Consider the following 15,642-nt stretch of genomic DNA (forward strand, 5'->3'; position numbering starts at 1 on the left):
TGAATGATGGTCAGAGACAAATAATTTAAAATGTTAGTGCTATATCCTAGTATTCTATAATGCATGTGTCAAATGGCTGATTTCTATTGCAAAAACACAATCTTTGGTGGCTGCGCTGTCTCATCGGGGTGTCTGAGTGATCTGGTACACCAATCACAGGGTAACAGTCTGCATTACAGGACTCTGTTGCAAGGAGCCTGCTGGTCTTGCTGTCTGCCAATACCCGTAGGTGTCACCAGCACTTACTGGGAGGGGAGCCAGGAGATGAAAAACAAATCAAAGAAAATAATAAGAAAACAATTTTCCCATAGCCATTAGCATACAAGATTTGTTTATCAGCTCCTTCACCTAAAAAGTATTTTTTAACAGCTGCCGTTTAAAAATATGAAACAGGAATCAAAATATTTTAAAAAGCAATTGTGGACTGATCGTTGCAAAGTACAGTATCACATTTCCCATGCTCTGCGATGGGAGGAAGCACAGACTGCCCATCTTCTATGCAAACTTCTCTTTGAAAAACAGTCATACGCTTGATGTGGTGTGATTTTTAAAAGCAGCCTGTGATTTTGCAGGCAAAATTTCCAGCCTCAGTTTTAAAGGTGCTAATAAATGTAGATGCGATTGGCACTACTTAGCTTTTCAATAAATGACCTGAAATAAAACAACCAAGTTATTTGTCTAAGTAACAGTAAATGCAGCAACGTATTTAAATAGAAGATGTTCAGTGTTTTGAGACATTGGCAGAAACCCATACCAGTGAATCCCATTGAGGCACCTTCTCTTGATTGCTTGCGGAGCCCATCTTCGTCCCGGAAATCGATGTAAACAAGGTCTATAGCTTGTAGGCCAAAAGCCTTGGCTGTTACTACAATTTTTTGCCTGGCATATAGAATATCATGAGTTTCCTTACTGCTTGTTGCACCTGCGAAAACAATGAAAACAAAGAGAAGATGACAACACTGTTTTAAACATTTTTATTTTAAACATTTCTTATTAAAAAGACGTTTTAGGTTTCATTTAACCAATTTAGAAAATAAAAGAGGGATGCAAGGCTATGTTGTTGAAATAACCGTCTTTTGAGCAAAGGCTAAGCTCCTTTAGCAATAAAACCCTCTCTTTACACTTTAGCTTACAAAATTCAGGTTCTGATTTGGTTCAAATCAGAATGAAGTCAGTGGAAGTTTTGCCTGGCAAGGAGGGTTGAGTTGGGACTAACATGAAGTAATTATTCAATTGCATTATTTACTGTATGTGCTCTGAAAAGCATTACAGCAAGAGAAGCTTTATACAAATTGGCATACTGGGTACAAATAAATGGTTAAAAAATTCACACTGAGAATAGAATTGCACTTTCCTTGGTTGTTATTCTTGTCACAACTGATGGCCTAAGCTGAATATTTAAGCTTCAGCATTTGGATGAAGAATGATGGTAGATGACTTCCAAGAAGAACCAAAAGTATTCACAAGACTTCACGTGCTCACACTACACCAGCTAAGCAATATTCACACATCAAGGCTGGTGTGAAAAAATAACTATGCACTATTTAGACACAGATTTCCAATTTGTAAGGAATAATTTAGTAAATCAATGTTAATTTTTACATTAACATATTTATATTTAATTTATGCATTGACAGTTCTGAACCATGATCTTTAAACTGAAACAGATTAATAAGCTAATGGCTTTTTGTAAAACATATTTTGAAACATTTTTCATTTCTGAGGAAGAGTAATAGTGCTTTAACATAAATCCATGGTAGAGATGACTGTATTGACATGGGACATGTTTAGAGTAAATTTATTAAAGCAGAACATAACAGGAGAGTATTTGAGTATGACGTCAAAATCCTGGATTATAATCGATTGCAAAAAAAATGATAAAAGAGACAGCAGGATTTTAGGACTTTAAATGCAGTTCTTAAAAGTATGTGCATGTTGCTTATGGATATTATATTTTTAAATAATTTCCGTGACTCAACAGGTTTTGCTTTGTTTTTGTTAAGCTTTGTCGCTGCAGAGCAAGAAGTGCAAGACAGTGTCAGTATCCTGTAACATACAGGGACCACGATTTCATATCCCACTACTACATTCTGCATTGAAAAAAATTATGGAGAAAAGTAAAAACTATATAAAATGCAGCCTCAAATGTCCGTATTCCTTTAATTACTGGTGTCAGAAAAGGTGGCTAAATCACATGAGGCTTTTCCAATGCAAATGTCATACATGAGCATTTACAATAAACAGGCAGGTAACAACCTATGCTGGCACGGAAATCCTCTCCTCCAAAGACGACTGCATCCAAGTGAAAGCCAACTTGGGAGCCTGCTCTCAATGCTTCTTCACAGACAGCCTTCAAATGAGAACGTAACGTTAGTTTCTACAGAAATGCAGGAAGCGCAGAGACTAGGAGGACAGTACCTCAACTCACTAAAATTTAGAAATCCTTCAGCTAAAATTGCTTTCTACTAAGCAAAGCCGCCGCAGATGCTCTACAGTGCACAGTGCTTTAAAATGACACAGCAGAAGAGGAATTACGGTTGCCTAAGTATGTATATATGCCTACGCTGTGCAGCTACAGGGCACCACAATCGATTCCCCACCTTGTAGCAGAAGCCTACCCTAATGCCCTGGGTATTACTGTGGTGGGTACTTTGGCTACTTATGTAGCAATAAGGAACTAAACACTTGTCAAATATTGCCCAGAAGCAAATAAAAACTATTAAATGTGATTAGTTTAACAGTTAATAGCATCGCACAAAAAAAGGGATAAAAATCAGAATACCTTTTATTAAATAAATAATTTAAATGGTTTTAAATGGTTTTAAATGGCTGAGGATTCCTTATTGGATAGACTGCCAGTTTAAAGCCTTTTGTTACATGTAACTAAAAAGTGGCTAAGAAAGTGAAAAGTGCAACAAGTACTGCAGAAAAGTATTAAAGTAAAAGCAAGCACAATTTTGCTACTGTAGTTATTTGGAAGTGCATTTCCAAAATACTACTATTTTATATCAATATTTGAATAGTATTACTATTTTAAGGATATTTAAGGAGAGCGGATGCAGGGAGAGACAGATGTAATTACAGACTCTGCTAGGGGGTGTTCTTACATGGCAGCCGGGGGGATAAGAAATTATTATTAAACAGAACGCTTTAAAAGGCAACGCTCCTGCCAACATCAAGAGCTGCAATATTAAAAATTCCACTATTAAAACCCTGTAGTGGGGGGGGGGGGAAGACTTAGTTTAAAATAGAATTTAATTCTGTGAGTGCACACCACGCAGGAGCGTGTTTATTTGGTATATTATGGTTTGAGGTGTAGTAAAGTGAGTTGTAAGATAACTGGCTGTACTGGCTGCCCGCTAATACGGACGTCCCCAACTGCTCTGCAACTTTTCCCTGGGAGCTTTGGGGAGGGAGTGCACTGAGATTTTCCATTTCGTTATCAGACCATCTTTCCTTTGGGAAAAAAACTGGGCTTGATACTAAAGACTGGGGGCCATTTATATTAAAAAACAGTATAAAATAAGTTCTAAACTAAAATTGCCTTAAACAGAAGCCTGTTTTTCAGACAGGTGATATTTTCAAAGTTCAATTATACGTCCAACCTTAGTATTAACCCCACTCTCTTATGAAAGGCTATAACATGAAATTTGATTGAAATCTTATTGGTAGAAACCGTTATAAAGACACCAGTTTAGGAATAGTGAAATGATAATTTTTTTCTAATGAAATGGTTATACAAAATCAAGTTTGATAGTTATTAAATAGTGCAGTTTAGTGCAACAATGTGAGTTTTCCAAATCATTTTGTAAGCATGTTTGCACCAGAAGGATGTTAAAAATCATAAGAATAATGCAGAGAGGTTTTGTTATTTGGCATGGACCATCCTGAACTGTTCTTTCACTGAAATATTTTGGATTTATGAAGGCCTTTACAATACAAACAGGAGAATTAAACATCCAAATGTTTTAGGGGATTGAAATCAATACGTTTATTATTTTTCCACCTCTCTTCCTTAAAGAAATTGCTGAGAGACTATGGACTAGTCTACTTGTCTTAGATTGCAGAGATGATAAAATATGAACACTTCAGCCACATTCAGACCTGCTTACCTTAAAATTGAGCAAGCCCAGTGCAGTTTCCACAAAGGGGATAAAATTCATTGGTTCTACAAGTGTTCGGCCTTTTGAGTGATGTGAGAACTTGTCTGAAAACTAAAACTAGACAGCGTGAGCTATCGGAGGAAAAAAATCATTTACAAAAGTCCACGTGTACCGACAACACTTTACATCTTTCACCTGGTTTCAACCCCCCACCCAACTTATCATTAAGGAAACAAAACCAGCTCTTAGCGAGGTCTGTTTGGAGACCTACGTTGCAGCACTGCGGAAAGATTTTTAAGTTTAAAGGCTTAGTTGCAAAAAAATCCCTGCTTCGCACCCAGCACCCTAACGGCGCTCAATGCAAACAGTCGGGCCCCCTCAAAGCCAGCGGAGCGGGCGATACCTGGTGCCCTGGTTTGCTGCGGGGCCAGCACTGCCAGCGCTGCAAGTGCGCCGTGGCCTTCTAAGTGGCATCCGTATTATTCATTACGGCACCGTTACCCTTTGTTCAGGAGGCTTTTCTTCATAATTTTTAGCTTACCTAGGAAGGCCTTAAAAAGGAAGTTTAATTCTTTGAAGACCAAAGCTCTCCAATTTTTTCCATGAGACCAGTTCACAGCTAGCTCTGAGCTGCCAGTGGGGTAGCCCAAATTCCAAAATCTATCATCTGGAAACATACAAAAGCTCTCGCACAGATTTTTTCCCCTTTCAAAAGGGGGCAAAAAAAAAGGAAAAAAAAAAAAAACCCTCAGCCCTATATTGTAAATCTATTATGTCTGTCCAGATCTAGTAATTTGTGAGGAGATAAACACATCACAGGTACGGCAAAGATATTTTCGTAAGTAAAGACAAAAATAACATATGCATATATTTTAAATTTAAGGAATATTCAACTATTAATGGATATCAAAGGAAGGGGAATTTTAATCATCTCTCCATTCAGTCTCAGTTGGGTAAATCATATCTAAGAGATTTGCATAAATATAAACCATCAAAGACTTTTCATCTTCAAAGGGGGTTTCAAGACCCTATAAGCTTTGTACTGTAATCATCGCAGGTCACAACCCTGCAGGAATAAGGCTGCTATGGCAACATAAAAAACTAATGCTTAAGGCTTAGCATAATATTCTGACTAATAGAAAGGAAACTCATTTTAAAAGCTGGCAGCCTATTTACCAGAAGCTGGATTAGAGGTGTTATTTCCCCTTTTAGCTTCCCCCACTGCCCCTCCTCAAAAGAAGGAAAATCTAATCACTGCGATCTTTAAAAAGCTTTCGAGCAATTTGCAGTAACTTTACAATTAGGCCAAAATAAATCACAGCTTTCTGCGATGAAGAACCGTGCCCTTCCCATCGCTGCTTTGCATCACCGCCATGGCCCTCGCTGGAACTTCTCCTTGGGGGAAAGATTTGCACCCAAAAACATGCAAGAAAAACCAAGGCATTTCACATGTGCAGCTGTACAGTACGGCAGGTACTGCCAAGCCAGCAAGTAGCAAACTTCCTACAGGCAAATACAGACCGTGAGGTAGTCGGATCGTACCAGGTTTTATTCTTTGGATGATTTTTATTTCTTAGCTGAAAAAAAGTAGAAAGCGCTACCATGCTTTTACTTTAGGGGCAAGTTGAAACGGCCCAGCTCTTCACGTTCTTTAAACTATTCAAAAAGTCACGCTCCTGAGATTTTTAGCACCTTTTGTTTCGGGGGTAAACAACAAAAAAAAAAGAACGTGTAATTAAATATTGTCTCCCTTCCTCTCCCTTTTAAAAATTTTGCAATAAGTGCCCGTACAAAAGGTAACGAGCGGAGAAGTTTCAATTAATTTTTTTTTTCAAAAGGAGACGATTAAATGTTTCCGGCCTGGTAGTGTTCATTTCAGGGAGAAGGGGGTGAAGGAGGAAAAAAAAAAAGAAGGAAGGAAGGCGGAGGGAGAAAAACAAAGCGCAGGGAGGGGACGGCGTAGCAGGCCGCAGCAGCTCTTTCAATCCCGTGCACACCCAATAGTGTGTGGGGAAGAATGGCCACTGGTCGGGATTTGTGGGAGAATTGTCCCGCCACAAAGGCGCGCGAGCTACGCTTGTTATACTCCAATAAGCCATGCCAGTCAAACAAGTCCCCGCGCCGGGCACAAAAGGCGAGCAAGAGATTCGCACACAAAAGGAAACAAGTAAGCCCATCTTTTCGCGGCGCATCAGCCGCCAGGTTTGCGGCCGCGCGCCCGAGTGAAAGGCGGGGAGGAAAAATAAACGGCTTGCGCTCGGCGAGGAAGTCGGACAAACAAGGAGCCAGGGCATTTGCAGACTTTTTTTTTTGAACCGCCCTGTGTCACGAAGCGGAGCCCGCGCTTTGTATTCAAGGGCTTAACCGAGGGGGCCAAAATATGGACCACAAGACCTAAGTTCAAGCTGGCTTCTTTTCCAGCAGGGCAGCGTGGGAAATAAAAGTTAGCCACGGGAAAAGGTGGAAGGAGATGGGGGAACAAAGAGCCTGCGGGCTGCACCTTGGAGCGAAACACACTTTGTGGTAACACGGGCCCTGCCATTTTGGAGGCATGAATATTCATTACTGACAAGTTACGTCTAACACTTCCACGGCTGCAACCCCTGAGAGGTATACTCTAGCTAATTTAATTAAATGGTGGTGCAAGGGGACGCATCTTCCTTTGCAAGCAGTGGAGGCTGACGGTACGGGACCACGGGATGCCCAAGCCTGGTAATATAACTAACATATTTGCTCAGTTACACTCTCACACGTGATCCTAAGGGCTCGATCAAGGTTAGATGCTTCAATTAAAATAGATACTAACGGAGCTCCCTGCCTTTCGCCACGGCTTGCACACGTTCGAGCTGCTACCCCGGTGGTTTTCAAAAATATAGGACTGAATGGTTCAACGTTAATCCTTTACTGGCATTTTGCAGAAATAATGGTATCACTAAGCAAATGTCCTCCTTCTTGACAATTAAAACAATTATAGCATAATTAGACCTATTTCAAAGTTTTCTTAAGTAATTTGACATGCCAACCATGTACATTTCAGGTTTTTATTGGCTGAAAAGTCAGTCATGAAACACAAACACACCTGTCAGCAATTAAAAAGGAAGAAATAGAGAACTGTTCAGGAAATAATATCTGTGCTAATTAAAAACACTAGTTAAAAGCTTCCTGTTTGTTCCTCCAGTTGCCCCAAGGAGTGACCTTCCCCCCAACCCATTTTTTTCATATGTTGCTAACATGTTTTCCCCATTTATGGCTTACAAGGCATGTAACTAAAACACACGTACATAGACAATCACTTTGCATGCCAGAATATTTGGAACATAGTCAGATACTTATACATTGCTTCTATTTTTCATAATATACTGTGCCATCAATATTGCTTCTTCATTGACTGCAGGCGAAATAAAGCCAGTTTTCTTTATAAATGCAAGGTGTTCCACATAAGCTTTTCGTGCAGCACATCTCAGGCACATTTAAATGGATGCATTTCCCACCTATCTTAGCCAAACCACAACATTATATGGTGTTTGCAACCTTCTTCATAACTCAGAGTCATTCATCTCTGTGCCTGTCCTAACTTGGCCCAACTGTTTCCATCAAAACATATTACGTTGGTAAACAGGTAACTACTCACCCATCTTATTTCTTCAACATTTTCAACCTTTGGCAGCATCATGCTTGAAGGAAGGGTCCTGGACTGAAAAAGCTCCTCTAGATCTTGTTCTGCCAAACCACTGGACACAGAATTTATCCTAACACATTTCTCAGTGTGGCCAAAGTCAAACTCTTCAAGTGTTTTCACAACTGTCAGTCTTGCTTCTCTCTACAATATGTATATTTAAAGGCACAGAAAAAGGGAAAGAAAGAAAGAAACCACTTATTTTCTATTGACGGAAAAGCCCACTGAGCAGAAAACTTGTTAAAATGATGGGGGAAAAAACTAGACAGCTAATATATATTTTGTCCCCAAAATGTCTGTCACGCTTGGTCTTTTATTAAACCACTCATCACCAGCACCTCGCAGCGTTACCTTTCTCATTTCTTTACAGCTAGTAGCTAAATGTTTGATTTTCAGGTCTAAGCATTTCTGTGATACCACTGGAGAAAACAAGCGTTGTGTCCAATATTACTGAAGGTGTCTATCAAATACAAATCTTTATACTAACCATAATGTGTTGCACTAAGAGTCTACAACCCCAGCGAAATGGAATGCTCTCTTTACATAAAACAATCCGTTTCTGTAATTCATCTCTGTGTTTCACGTGCTGAAACAGCACGGTGTTATTGCAGTGAGTACAGACGCACATAGACTTGTTTAGTTTTGCTACAAACATCGTCCTTTTCTCCCTGCATGCAAAGTGCAGCGATGCCGCCGCAGAGCGCATGACTCTCACATTGCGAAAACCCTGCCTGGGGAAGTGGGAGTTCTTCTTGAACCCTGTAAAAAGACACTCTCCTACTGAAACAGAACAAAACCTCCGAGGACACTCGTTTCCCGTTGCCATTTGATCACCGGTTTTCGGACTGTAAACGTACAGGTCTGTTTAATATTTGATTTGCATTAAGAATACTTGAATGCTTTACTGCATCAAAACACTTTTATTGGCCTCAAGAAGAAGAGGGGAGGGGGGAAGGGAAGCACGCGGGCTCCCCACTTCCTGCCCATTGCAGTTTCCAAACCAAATTCCTTCCACTCGCCAACAGCCCCTAACAAATTCTCATTGTCAGGACGAACACTTATCAGAAGTAATTTCATTTGCGAAGGTTTTTTACGGCGCTAATAAAACTTTAAAGCTTCTGAGTCGCGCGCGCTCAGGAGCGGCTTTAACGATACGCAGTCACTGGCTGGGGATGCTCAGCGAGAAAACAGGCGAACCCCGGGAAAAAAAAAATCATCAAAGTTAATATCCAGCTAATACCAATCAGCGAGACAGCACATGACAGTAGATTTAAACCAGACGGATACCGATGGCTGCCGGTGAGAGGGCAGAGGCGGTCTCCCAATGTGGTCTGAGTTAAGTGGGGTGCGGGAACAGTAGCTCGCAGTTGTCAGCTCCGATCAGAAGCGGGTCGCCAGGCCCAGCTTAAGACAGCTCCGCAGTGTACTGATTTACAAGGCCCGGCCCGCCGATAATTAGGGTACGGTTAGACAAAAGCAAGCAATGGCTCTCAGCTGCGGAAAGGGAAGCAATAACGAAGCAGAAAGTTAATGAAATCTGAATCAAGCAGCCTTCAGCGTGGTGCTAGCGGGCAGGCTTCCCCAAAGATTTTAAGCATGTGCCCCTCCATCGGACAGCCACGAGCAACGTACCCGCATCCCTGCACTGCGATAAGGAGCCCGGGCGGAGGTGACCTCAGTGAAACGCCACCAGAAACGCTACAGCCGCCGTGAACGAGTTTGAGCGGGGGCCGTGAGGAAAGCCGCGCAAAGACGAGTGCGGTTTACTGCAAACACGTTCAGCTGGAAGACAGCTCCAGCCCGCAGCCATCCAAAAGAGTTTTTCAGAGTTATGTAAACCAAACCGCATGATGCCATTACCGGCTAATGCAAATTCACGGCGTTGCCCCTCTCGGATCAGGAGCAACTGGCTTTCTGGGCTGGGCTGAAAGTTTCTGGAGACGATGCAGCAGGGTAGTTTAAAAACCTTCTCCAAACCAATTTATGCTCTTAATTAAAGTCAGATTATCACAGTTTCAGCACACACTGATCCAATTTGCATAATAAAGATCTCCCCAAATTATCTGCTAAGGCAGCATCCAATTCCAACTGAAGGCACATCACTGGAAAACTTACAACCTAATTCGTTATGTTTTTCCAGATTATAATAATGAGCAGTAGACCATCTCGTTAGCTATGTTTCTCCTCCGGCTGTAAACTCCCTTCCCAAAAAAGACAGATAGTGTCTTTCTAGGTATATTTCCATACAAAACCCTTATTAACAGGCTGTTGCTGTTATCAATTTACATAAACTAAATGTGCAGCCCTCTGGTACGTATCCCAAAAATAACCAACAACTTCACTGAATTTATACCAACCAACAAACATGGGGAGGGGGGTTGGTGTTTTTTCCCATATTTTAATAGAAAATATGTTGCTATGTTAGTTAACACACCCATGCCATCTGTTGGGTTGAGAATTGATGCGTTTTCCTAGAACCGCTACATTTTAGGTCTGTCTGCCTAGATCTGCCTGCCTAGATACCCCAGCAGTGGAAAAGACTCTCTCCTGTGATAAAATGCTTCAAGTTGTGAGGACGTCCAAATCAGGAATAAATTCACATTTTTAATGGTGGGCCAAATTGTTAGGACCTGGTTACCCAAAGTCAGACCTCACAAGGGGTCTGACTCTGTGTCTATCCGAAGCAGTGGGGAAAATCCCAGTGGTGATAGTGAGGTAGCATCAGGTCCCCACACAGGTTTCCAAGAAGGCATTTCACGGGTAAGTACGAAAACGTACTGAAAACTCAGATAAAAACATGGAAAGCCATTTCTGCCTCATTATGCAATGAAGTGTAGATCCTACTCTTTTTGCATGATGCATGCAAAAGCAAACATTTTAAGTTATCTAAACTACTTTAAGATTGTAATAGTAGAGAAAAAAATTGATACTTGATACAGTAATGCCTTTATAGTGGTAGGTGTAAGAATGAACACGTTTTCCAAACTGTATATAAACTCCCCGCCAAGAATGGTCAAGCTAGAATTTTTAAAGAGCAGTGAAGGAAATGATTTACTCTGCTCTTCACGTGAGAACTACAGCATCAGACAATATTCTGTCACAAATGAACAGCCGATAAGAATAAACCTAATCATTGAATAAATTTCTCCATCCCAAGGTAGTCTGGGATTATTGTGTCCCAGTTAGTGCTCAGGTTCCACAGGAGCTGGGAACTTTATTAAACTGAGAAAGAGAAGATGACAACAGACAGCTTCTGCCGTAAGCAGTGATATTATTAAAATACATCCAATTTGCAACTTTTGCTGGAAAACCCATTCTGTGGCTATTTAAACATCCCCACATTGGTGAACCTGGCTACTTTTACATCCATTCTGTTTGATTGTGAGGAGGACACAGGAAGATTTTCATTACCATGTACGGCTATACCAACCGGAGGAGATAAAGGTTGCAGTGACGCAGTATTGCAGGCAAATCAACCGCCACCAAGACGCACGGACCCCGAAATTAAAGAGGGAAACGCGCATGTAGCCGGCTCGATTGGCACCCATTAAAGCTAATAACTAACCACCCTCACAAGTTTCTAGCTCTGCATTATCAAATCTGCAAAGAAAACAACATCCGTCCACTTTTACACTCCAGTGGAAGAGGTGGTCCCTCGCGGCAGGGCTGCACAGTCTCGCCATCTGGAGAATAAATCGAGTGTGAAGTACAGTATAGTTTGGGACCAAGCTCCGTGGCGGCAGCCCAGCAGTTAGTTCATTAGTTCCAAACTTCCCGGGATTAGTGCGGTATCAATTCTGCTGTCGGATGGGATAAGGCAGGCAGAATACGAGACTCGAGGAAGAATGTGACAACCCGGGAGGAGCCCCGTGGGCTTATTTCGAAAACTGCCGAGTATAAATGCACCTAAAGAAATGCCTTAAATGGCAGTATGCTCAGAGTCTCGTAACATCTGAACCAGTACCTTCTCTCTTCTCCTTTTTGTTTTTTTCTTTTCCTTTAAGTTATATGTCAACCCATAGACATTTCAGCTTTGAAACAGAAGGAACGCCACGCAACTGGAAGCTCACCCACCCACTCCTCCTGGACCCTGTGCTAATAAAGAAATAATGAAACCAAGATGTTCAGATTAACAGAGTTTTGGGCAGTGGAACAGCAGAGAGAAAAAAACCCATTTTCTCCTTCCTTGGAAATCGGTAGTATACCCCACAAACCAGTTTTCCAGCACTGCGTGATTTGGGAGAGAAAAGAGAAAGGCATATATCTGCATAAATATGTCCTGTTCCTTTTGAGTTGTATCTCTATTTTGCTTCATTTTTCTTGCATATTCTTATGCCTTTTTTTCTGAGACCTTAGGGTCTTAATGTAAAGATAGTGAGTATACTTAAAGATATGTTTATGTATAATCTCATCCCGTTAACATCTTTTTATAATAATTCATAGAGAAATGTAAATATATGATGCACTAAAATGGCAGGCCAGAATGTATCATCCTCATTGTGACAATAAGTTTGCATATTTCAAATGGCAGCAGAAAAAATAATTACTATAATCACGACTGAAGTTATTTTTTGTGACAGGTCTGACATGATAAAAACATACAATTATGTGTTAATGTTACTTCCCTGGAGTGGTTTGTTTACAGAACTTGACATTGCTGAATCTTTTGTCACTTATATTCGTTCATACCACACAAAGCTAGATGTTGCCTTTCTCATATAAGACTCTGCAAAAGCACACATATATACCCATAATATTACGTTGGCAAAACCGAGTGTTTGCAGAGGGAAATCCTGACATTTTTTCCATGCTTGGTCTCCTTCAGTGAAATGATGCCATAGAGCGTATACATACACCATTTAGCTTCAAATTCACAAACGCGATTGGTGGGAGTAAAGAAAAATTAGATTTGTTTTCAAGGAAACAAAGCAAACCAGAAATGCAGAGCAGAATGTTTCTGAAACCAGGAAATACTTGTTCATGATACCTGTCCTCTACTTGTGTCAGATACTTGTAAGAATAAATCTTTAAAATGGTAAATATTTATTCCCAGTTAGTCTGAAAAACTGCCATAAGAAAATGCATACATTGCAAACGCTTCTAGAAGCTTCTATTAAATCATTTATTTTACTTACCTTCTAGGCCAATTAATCAATTCAGGGGTTTTTAAAGACTTACGAAGTTTTAAAACACGTTTTCTTTCAGATCAATGGGGAACATGCCAAAGCCAACATGCACTCCTAAAGGCACAAAGTGAGGAGATTGCAGGAGAGGAAGGCCTCCATAGGATACGCCTTTATTTCTCCTCTGCAATTTAGGCAAACACATGTTTCAGACAACTGCAAGATTCTGATTTTTCTGCTACTCTTTCTTGAAATCTTCAGTTTTCTTCTTTAATAATGATTTGGTCTATTCAAGCCTTTCCTTTTTTATACAATCCTTTTCACTTCTCTGAAAAAGCCATTCTTTATAACCTAATGATTCATCTAACCGTGCATCGCTAGCATCTGCTGCTTTTCTCTCTGCTCTGCTAATTGTCTTTACATGCTATACATGGTTTATCAACACTAAAATTGAAGCAAACTACTTTAGTGTTATGAACTAGCCTGCAATTTAATTATGCTCTGCTGAGGAATCTTAATGGCCTGACCCATTTTCCTAGAAGTTTCATTTCAGATCTCAGAATGCCTTAATGCGTCTATCAAAAATATTTATCCTGTATTTTTAGGATCTCTTAAAGATCTCTCAAAGCTGCCTATGGATCACTGGGAGCTGCCTGCTGCTGTGTAGCCTGAGCAAGCGTCTCCCCTCCTCCTTCCGCCAGCGAGGCTGCTGGGACCCAGGGGATGTTCGGTGGAGATTATCTGATATCATCAGAGCTGGACAATTTCCAGATATGACCGTCGGGCAATGGTTTGGCTCAAGATACCAGAAAGTGGGGAACCAAACAACAAGGGTTTTTGAGTTCGACCATGGCGGCAGGCCCAAACCCCGAGCTGACAGCTCCCCGTAAAGCTCAACGGGGGCTCAGCTACACAGGCACCATGTTTCTGCTGAGCCAGGAGAGCTGAGCATGAAGAAACTTGTGCAAGATCATGACATTTATATAAATTGTGTTTAAGATACTTTCATACTTGCAGATATCTTATAAAAATGTAAATAGAGGCCAGTGGTCTGCTAGTATGAACTGGTGTATAGAAATAGTAATATAATATGAAGACTTAGCATAAATCCCTCTGTTTGTTGTAATACTGATGCAGCGTTTTATGTATGTGTGAGTATATGCATAAATACAGGGACAGACTTATACCTTATGACTGCGTGTACAATACTATTTTAAATGTTTTGTTAATGATAGAATCATATGCAACAGCTCCAATAAAAGAAAATTTTGTTCCCGTACGTAGGCAGCTATTCTTCTGTCTGCCAACTTTTATAAACACTTACGAAAGAGATGTAAACAGCCTTTCAATTAAGACAAATCAAGCTAACACTAATTAAAGCTGGCTGCAAGATGTAGTCTCTTTACTTTTCGCCCAGCTTTCTGAGGACGCTTTTCGTTGTGTGACAGATTAGCATCACAAACGAAAATGCTTTAGAAGCTTTAGTGTTAATTAGTCTTCCTGGACAATCTGAATGAGCTGTTGCATGATGAAATGAGACCACAAAATATTCAATCTGATGTAATCAAAAAAAAAAAAAAAAAAAAAAGCTACACATTTCTTTCACAGGACACAAGAACTTAGCCATATGTTATGGTTATTTTTATTTAAAAATATTCTGGTTTAAGACATATTGTCTTGGCATAACATGTAATAAATTATTATGGAAAATGTTCACATGTAGGCATCCATTTATTATTTTCTAAATTATCTTTTTGCTAATGCTGGTAATGAAATATATTAGCCTTCTACATTCCGTCAAAAGTGCATCTACTTTAGCAAATTATTAATTCTTATTCAGTAGCTGATTTCAGGTGTGATGACTCTAAGTGAGACACCAATCAAACATTTCAAAGATGAACAAATGTCTGCTTTCAAAAGCCACCCAATTACCTCTTCAATTATGAATAAATTGTTTGGAAAAAAAACAATTAAACCCAAATACGGCAAACATTAAACAGTGGGAAAGGTTCAAGGCAAAATAGAGGTAAAATAGAAGTTTATCAGAAAAAGAAACCAACAGGGAAACTGAATCTGAGGGAAGATCTTCTAGATTAAGAAAAGCACCTGCAGTACTCCTCAAAATGTAAGAGAGTTCCTAAGCAGAAAGGGAGGAAGGTCAAAGGCTTAAGCCTGCTCGCACCAAAAGCACTGGCGTGTTAGTCCCAGGCGGCTCAGAACCACCTGTGAATGTAGAAGGCATTAAGAAAAATCAGATATACCGAGTCATATATACCATGGCTTTGTTCATCCGCCCTCTTTTCTGGAACAAACTTTTCCCAATCTACCTGCAATCTCAGTAAAACTAGGTGTTCTAAAGAGAAAACTTGGAACAACCATGTTTTTTTTTTTAAGTGTATAAATACTGATTAACAGCTCTGTTATTATATATATTATATAACACCTCTTACCTCATTTTTCATACAGTACCTTTATCTGCACTGGTAAACTAGCAAATGAACATTTTGTAAAGGAGCAAAATCCTAAAGAATTCCATAAATCCAAGGGTTTACAGGTCATGACCACAGTATGTATGACTGAATGCTTGTATAAAAGAGCTTTCATCTCATCATCTTCATCTCACATTTTTAAGTTAAATGGTGTCATTTTGTAGCTGCATGTGTTTCCATGCAACGGATTTAGCATGGGATTTATGACAACAACTGATCACTCAGATGCCATACGCTGAGCAAGGCACACC

General features: G+C 40.1%; 1 protein-coding gene and 1 long non-coding RNA gene across 3 annotated transcripts in view; one reads left to right on the plus strand and one right to left on the minus strand.

Annotated features, from left to right (window-relative positions):
* The window catches only part of LOC112994833 (uncharacterized), a 61,271-nt gene extending 46,656 nt beyond the window's left edge, over positions 1–14,615 (plus strand). The window contains exon 2 of the long non-coding RNA XR_003262034.2: positions 13,508–14,615. This is a non-coding gene — a long non-coding RNA (uncharacterized LOC112994833). The remainder of the gene's footprint in view (positions 1–13,507) is intronic.
* CLYBL (citramalyl-CoA lyase) overlaps positions 1–15,642 on the minus strand; it is a 184,028-nt gene that overhangs the window by 20,926 nt on the left and 147,460 nt on the right. Inside the window, exons 3-6 of one of the 2 annotated variants that reach the window (XM_064504426.1) lie at positions 7,735–7,923; positions 4,113–4,214; positions 2,257–2,350; positions 755–922 (exon numbers count right to left, since the gene is read on the minus strand). In XM_064504426.1, coding sequence (XP_064360496.1) covers positions 755–922; positions 2,257–2,350; positions 4,113–4,214; positions 7,735–7,923 — 553 coding nt within the window. The remainder of the gene's footprint in view (positions 1–754; positions 923–2,256; positions 2,351–4,112; positions 4,215–7,734; positions 7,924–15,642) is intronic. The other variant, XM_064504431.1, reaches the window with a different exon arrangement.

The sequence above is a fragment of the Dromaius novaehollandiae genome, chromosome 1, assembly GCF_036370855.1.
Source record: "Dromaius novaehollandiae isolate bDroNov1 chromosome 1, bDroNov1.hap1, whole genome shotgun sequence".
NCBI classification, from domain to species: domain Eukaryota; kingdom Metazoa; phylum Chordata; class Aves; order Casuariiformes; family Dromaiidae; genus Dromaius; species Dromaius novaehollandiae.